This window comes from Gavialis gangeticus, unplaced genomic scaffold, assembly GCF_001723915.1.
Source record: "Gavialis gangeticus isolate Ggan-Ray unplaced genomic scaffold, GavGan_comp1, whole genome shotgun sequence".
NCBI classification, from domain to species: Eukaryota; Metazoa; Chordata; order Crocodylia; family Gavialidae; genus Gavialis; species Gavialis gangeticus.
Window position 1 is genome coordinate 110,180,702 of NW_017729024.1, and position 7,215 is coordinate 110,187,916.

Sequence of the window (7,215 nt, forward strand, 5' to 3'; positions counted from 1 at the left end):
TCTCCGGGGGGGGGGGGGGGGGGCTCTGTGCAGTACTGAAGGGGGACTTCTCCCCAACCTCCCTCTCCCCTCTGTGGCAGGGAGGGGCGCTCTGTGCAGGGCAGCCCAGCCCTAGATAGGGACTGTTCCCACCCCTCCACCCACCCGCGAGGTGGGGAGGGGTGGTCTGTTCAGTGCTGGAGGGGGACTTTTTCTCCTTCTCCTGACCCCACTGCCACAGGGTGGGAAGGGGGACTTTGTGCAGCACTGCCTGACCCAGCCCAGCCTGGGTACAGGGAGTGGCTATCACTGAGCCGCAGCTGCTGAGGGTGGCCCCGCACCCGTGGCCTGTACTGTGGGGGCAGGGCCATCCCTGGCAGCTGCAGTTCAGTGACGGGGAGGCTAAGCCCTGTCAGTGAGTGCAGCCTGGCCCAGCATCCACAGGCAGTTGCTGGCTGGGCAGTGGGCTACCCAGGCAAGCTCAGATGCACCGGTAGGCCTGAAAGCCCAGCAGCCACCTACCACAGAGGCTCACTGCAGAGTCACAAGCCCCTGTGCTGCCTCCAAGCCAGCCTGGGTAGCCTACTGCCTGGCCAGCTGCCACCCCCCACGCGCACCAGGCCAGGCTGCACTCACTGACAGGGCTCAGCCTCCCTGTACCTGAGCTGCAGCCGCTGGGGATGGCCCCGCCACCACGGCCCAGCTCTGCCGTGAGACTGCCTCGGCCATGGCTGAACAGGGCCACCCTGGGCTACAGGGGCAGGCCCACCCCCAGCAGCTGCAGCTCAGTGATAACTTCTCCCTGCGCCCAGGCTGGGCTGAGCCAGGCAGTGCTGCACAGATACCCCCCTCCCCATCCTGCAAGGAGGGGAAGAGGGGCAAAAGTCCTAATAGGGAGCTGTAAATGAAACTAGAAAGGCAAGAGAGGGCCAAAGCCTAGTTGTCTGCTTGAGTCTCTCTATATTCAGCCTGTGTTCAGTATTTACATTTCTATAAAATGTACCTTGCAGTTGTCCAAGTCGTTTGTTGGCTTCATTTAACTTTTCTTCTGCAGAGTATCTTTCAAGACCAGCATCTTTTCTAGCAATAGCTAGTTCATACTCCAGACCTTGTCGAACAGCTTCTCCTTTCTCAACTTCACATCGTAACTTGGCGATCTGGCTTTCATAATTAGACAGCTAAGAGAAAAAGTTTTGGGTTTTTTTTGTTTTTTTTTTTTAGAAACTATCAATGACACTATTTAAATAAAAGAAAACTGTTTAGGTATTAAACATTTCAATGAAGTATGCTAACAGACAGAAAATTTACTTTTATTCCTTCTTGCTGTTGCTAACTGGATTTTATTCCCAGGGAAGTCAGAGGTAAAAAAAGCTGTCAATGCACATTTTGCTTCAGGACAGAGGTGTCAAACTGAGGGCTCACAGGCCAGATAAAGCCCATTGGCATGGGCATCCGACCTGCTGTCTTGTCCCCAGGCTGGAATGAAGGAGCAGGGGAAGGAGTCATCCGTTTGCGAGGTTCATAACCTCTCATCAGACTAAGGCTGCTGCAGGGAGGTAGTGGTGCAGTACTTATTGCAGGTGCTGCCAAATTTACAGTTCCCCATTTCTTGTGTTCACTCAGAAGTGGGAGGATGAGCAACTGTAGCAAGGGCCATGCCAACATCTGACCCCACAGCAGCTCAAGCTTGAGGAGTGGATGCAAATCCACATTAATCCCTGGCTGCTGGCCATACTGACAGCTCCCCACACAGCAGTATCTACTGACATGATAGTAGAGCTTCTCATCATGGCTGCCAGAGGCCAAGCAAGAGCTATACTCCTAGCAGCCCTGACAATACCATGGTCAGAATCTACTGCTACCAGAGCAGGTGTGGCCCACAGACGCCTGCAAAGCAGGAAATATGTCCTATGGACCAATTTTAGTCTGCCACCCCTGATCCAAGACAAGATAATGAAATACGATGAATATTAGTCTAGCCACTGCAATCAACTTGTACCAGGTGGGGCACCCTAGGGTCACCGTGCTCTCCCCTAGTGCCCCTCCCCATGTCCAGTTCACCTATAAGGCACCCTTCCTTCTCGCCTGCCATGTCTTAATCATAAATATTTTAAAGGAGGCTACCTCTCGTCTTGTTGGTCACGATGCTCCAGCTACTCCGCGTCTTGCCTCTATAATGGGGTTCCGAACACCCCAGCCTTATGACCTACGCGTGGCTCCAACCATCCCTGTACCATGCCCAAGCCTAGCAGATATACCGGACGTTGTTTGGTCTCTCTCACTCTCTGTGCCCTCTGTGGTGCTTGGGCTCTCTGCAGCCCTTGTCTCGCAAGCACGCCCCACAGGCGCTCTGGCTTCTCACGGCCCCCTCTCTGTGGATCCCCTATGAGGCCTCCTCCAACCCCTTATAGCCTCACCCGGTCCTCCGGTTGTAAACTGTCAACACAAAACTCCAACCCCTTGGCTATAACATAAACCTAAGCCATCTCTATAATAACATTCGAGCCACTCCAGGGTTTCTCAATCTCTCACCAGTACTGCATCATTCATTCATTCAGGCCTCTTCTCTGTTCTTACTCTGACAGTGTTCCTACCCCTTTGGCAGGCAGCAGGGAACTGCCTGTCTGGCTTCAGCCTGGGAGTTATATGGGAGCGAGGCCCTGCCCCTTCTGGTCAGCTGACTCCCACCAGCTACCCTGGCAACCCGCAGCTGGGCTCCTCACTTACTGCTCGACAAGTAGCAGGCACCTGAGTGCCCTGCTACACAACCAATCAGTTTATTTGGGGGGGGAGGGGGGTTTAATTAACTGACCTAAGTTCTCTGCAAATCAAACATAAAATAATACATTTTAAATTATTTGTTCATTTTTCAGAAATCATAATAATTTCAGGAAAAGCTAATTTTCTAATATTGATCTCTCCCTCTCTCCTTTTAACAAAAGGCTGCTAATTACATCATAAATCGCGCCCATGTGTATATTTATTAGATTTAACCCTTCAGGTTGAACATATGTAAAAAACTAATTTCCAGCAACAGCATTAAACAGTCACATGGAGATAATTTAAAATTTGGACAACAAATAAATACCGGAAAAAACTCAAGGTAAGCTTTACCCTTAAATAAGATGCAGCATTCTTTACCCTAAACCCCAGCAAACAAATGCTTTGTCAGTGGGCCAGGGAAATGTGGTTGTCAAATGAGCTAATGGGCTCACAGGAAGACATTGTACTTGAAACTAACTAATTTTTGGGAAGCGACTAGTTTTCAAATTAGTGCTATTTTAAGACCAGAGTCTGACTTTATCTTTAAAAAACAAAACAAAACCAAACCAAAACTAACTTACTAAACCAGCTTGAACTACACTTTTAGGTGTACGTCTACATTGCAGAGTTCAACATAGTGTAGAAACACCCAGGACAATTTGGGTGCCACAATACTAGCACACAGCTCCGTACAGACTATTCTTGATAGCTTTATGGTCATGGCTAGGCTGCTTGCAGTACCTAGCTAGTTCAGATACCTCTACACAATATTGCAATATCAGCAACAAACTAAGAGAGCATTTTAAAAACAGTGCCCAGCCAAGATATACTGGAAATATATTTCAGCTTAGTGGAATACTGTACTTACTTTCAGCATAGTTTTGAAATATTGTGCAAAGCATGGTACAAAGGCCTTGAAAATCTTATATCATGTTTTGCAAAACTCTTCAAATCTTTTAGATTTTTATCAAAAACTGTTTAGAGAACAGATGGCAAATTCATTTTTTAATTGGAAATGTTTGCAAGCATTACCTACTACACCTTTTACCACTTCAGCTACAGTGATGCAAGCCTAGGGCTAGAAACGAACTGCTCACACGGACCCTGCTCAGCTGCATCTTAAAAGAGGGGAAAATGTGAAGAAAGTTTGATCGTTTTTGTAAGGTCTCAAAGATCCTTTGCATGCCTCATTTTCCCCACGTTCCTGTACGCTGTGGGTAACTGCACCTAGCTGTTTGGAATGGGCCATCAGGAATACAATGGGAACATTAAGCAATGGAAGGAACATCCTGGTGAAGACAATAGAAACTAACAACTGAAGATGGACTTCTAAACAGCTCTCACTAAGAGACAAGAATCAAAACAAACCCTCTGGAGAAAAACTGCACCACAACACATTTTCTAGTTAAAACTGATTCAAAGCAAAACCAACATGCAAAGAGCCCTTAAAGTAAGAAATGATTAATTAGGAAAACAGACTTGAGTTGTGGCTTCTTATCAGTTCTACCATTTGGCAATTTTGCATGTTGAATTACTATTGGAGGCAGTAATCCATACCCCTCTCCCATTCTAGAAATTTACACTTTGTTGGCTTCCACCTGAAATCTCTGACCAGAGTGACTATTAGCATCTAAAAAACTTATACAGAACTAGTTTCACTCGTTTCTTCTGCTTGGAAAAAAAGACTTTTGCAGGAAAGTCTTTTTTTTACACCAAACAACTCCAGGGTAAACAGACTATTCCAATATTTCTCTGAGCCTAATCTACATATAAAATGAACTGTTCCAAACAGGAGATTTTACCACATCTTCAACTCTCCCATGACATATGAACTTTCATTTCTACCCAGGAGAACTTTTACAATTTTTTCTCCTATGCCTGAAGAAGGATTTGTGCTCTAATGCTTTCAATTAAAGACTTTTTTCTTGCAAAAATCTAGTCAGCCTCATAGAAGATATCACCTCCATCACAAGTCCTAATGACTTCTGCAGGATGCATTTTCATGCAAGAGACTTCAGTTTTACTGTGAAGATTTTGCCAGATCTCACAGACATTTCTAATTTGACCAGATTTCAGGATCAGTCCCAAACTTTATCTAAATCAATGGCATCCTATCATTTCTACTACATTCATATAGCTTGCTCTACCAGTGACATCTGTACAGACTATCTGCACCAGCCATCCTGTTCCAAATGAACAAGCCCTCCAACTCTTTCCATTTTTAGGACAATTAGATATACTTCACAACTCATGCTACCTGAAATACCAAAGAATATGAATCTCCACAATGGTGATTAAGAAAAGAAAATAGTAACCCCTCACAAGGTAAAAAAGGTTCTTCACTTACACCTCAAACCTACAGAAAAGATCCACATAGCTAAACTAATGCACATGTACAGAAGTTATCCAATATCAAAGAGTCTCTGCATAAGCAATGGGTCCAGCCACACAGCACACTGCAGAATCATGGGCAAAGGCTCAATAGCCATTTACAAGTACTATGTAAATTTCTCTAGATGTTTATTTTCAGTCAGTGTAACCTCAACCCTTCTTCCTTGCATTTCATGATATTTAATTAAAGAGATTTAAAAATGTTCTTAAGGAGAGGTGGGGACTAGGAAAATAAAAACTTACATCTTGGTTATGTTTGGTCGTTATGTCCAGTTTTTCTTTTTTGGCTTGGTAGAGTTTCCTCCTTAGATCTTCCACAGTGTCCAATTCCAATTCACTGGTATTCTGTAATAATCTCAATTCGCTCTGGACATATTGCAAGCTGGAAAGGAAAAAAAAGAGAACTTTTTCATTAAACAAGAAGGATTTCCTTCCTGTTCACTTATTTTATTATTTTAATTGTAAAAAAAAAAATACAACTGAAATAACTCTGCAAGGAAAAATTCATTAAACAAAGTAAGAAGTCAGGTGAAAAATGGCTTTCACCACAAATACATTTATTAAAAAGTAGTTATGTGCAATTGCAAATACTCAGCCCATGCAACTTTGCAAGCATTTAAAGAAATCTATTGTGGTGGTGATTAGCATTACTACAGCTTCCAAAGAAAGGATGAGAACCATAAAGAAGTATAATAACTTTATAGTTTTGTTTCCAAAGCTGAGTAACAGGAAACAACATATGAAAAGCCCCTAACATCTAACAATTATGAAAATGGAATAACAACTTGGATTTTTCAAAATATATCAAGCTTAATTATTTTAAGATGTTAATAATTAAGAAATTGTTAAAACTACATCTAATTATCTTGATGGCATCACATGTACATTATGATTTAATATATATGGCCTTTCCATGAAAGTAGGAACAACAGGCATTATAATCTGGAATCAGGTCAATTATTTTTTATCACATATCATTCCACCACTACACCAACTTACTTAATAATATGGTGATAACAAGCATTAGTAGGACTCTGCTTGGACCAGGAGCAACAGAACCATAATAGCTATATTACTACTTTCAGGGTTACTATGGTAGCCACTCTCACAGAATTCAAAGGAGGAGGAGGTAAAAAATAACTCAAAGGGCAAAAGAAAAGCAACAACAAATATGCAACATAAGATTAATAAGTTTATATTAAATGACCACTAGTTTATAAAGAGATATTATAATAGCTATGACTTGTAAAGTAAGCCGGGGTGGACAGTAAATCAAGTATAAATATGGAATGTATGAATGTGTAGAAATAGTCTGAGCTCTCATAAGAAACTGGCCAACTGCTTGCTGGTTGTGGGCAGCACAAAAGTTTTGGGCTTTGGAGTTATGTTTTTAAAAGAGATGAGCAAATTAGAAACAGAGACAACCCACATTTGGATAACACAGGAATAGCTAAAGCCAGCAAGCTCTACAAAGGTGAACACTCACAAAAATACACAAAGGATTATTTATCAGAACAAAGATTTATAGTAATAAAAGATTTTGTAAACAGCAAGAACAGAAACTATTAAATTAATTTACTGTTAGGTCTAAGTGCAAAATGCAATAACTTCATTCATCATTGCATTAGAATTCAAAGATGACCAAACAGTCTTGTTCAAAACTTCTAGGATTAAATACTGGGATAATCACATTTTAAACAAGTGTATTTTTTACCAAGACCATCTACAAAATGTCACCCTTAGAAAACTACTAAAATTCTTTACTGAAAACAATAGGGTGAAATAGCTATTGAACATATTGCTCTGTAATGTGAATATACACAATACTAGTAACTGAAAAAGGAAAAAAATCAATAAGCCAATTAATCAGTCCTGCAATCCTACTGGTTAGAATACTGTAAACATCGCTTATGCTTTTTTCCTTCCCCTTGAAAAATAATTATACCATACAACTGTAACTGTTACAACCATTAAGTACTTTTCTTTCACTTGTTAAATAGCTTTGGGATTTTTCTAGGCTTTCATAGTCTAAAGGGACATGCCTTAATGAACTATCACATTTCACAGGAAAACAAAAACAAA

General features: G+C 42.1%; 1 protein-coding gene across 6 annotated transcripts in view; it reads right to left on the reverse strand.

Annotated features, from left to right (window-relative positions):
* The window catches only part of CCDC171 (coiled-coil domain containing 171), a 406,988-nt gene that overhangs the window by 387,718 nt on the left and 12,055 nt on the right, over positions 1-7,215 (reverse strand). For all 6 annotated transcript variants that reach the window (XM_019517555.1, XM_019517553.1, XM_019517556.1 and 3 more), the window contains exons 2-3: positions 5,377-5,515; positions 983-1,157 (exon numbers count right to left, since the gene is read on the reverse strand). In XM_019517555.1, coding sequence (XP_019373100.1) covers positions 983-1,157; positions 5,377-5,515 — 314 coding nt within the window. The remainder of the gene's footprint in view (positions 1-982; positions 1,158-5,376; positions 5,516-7,215) is intronic.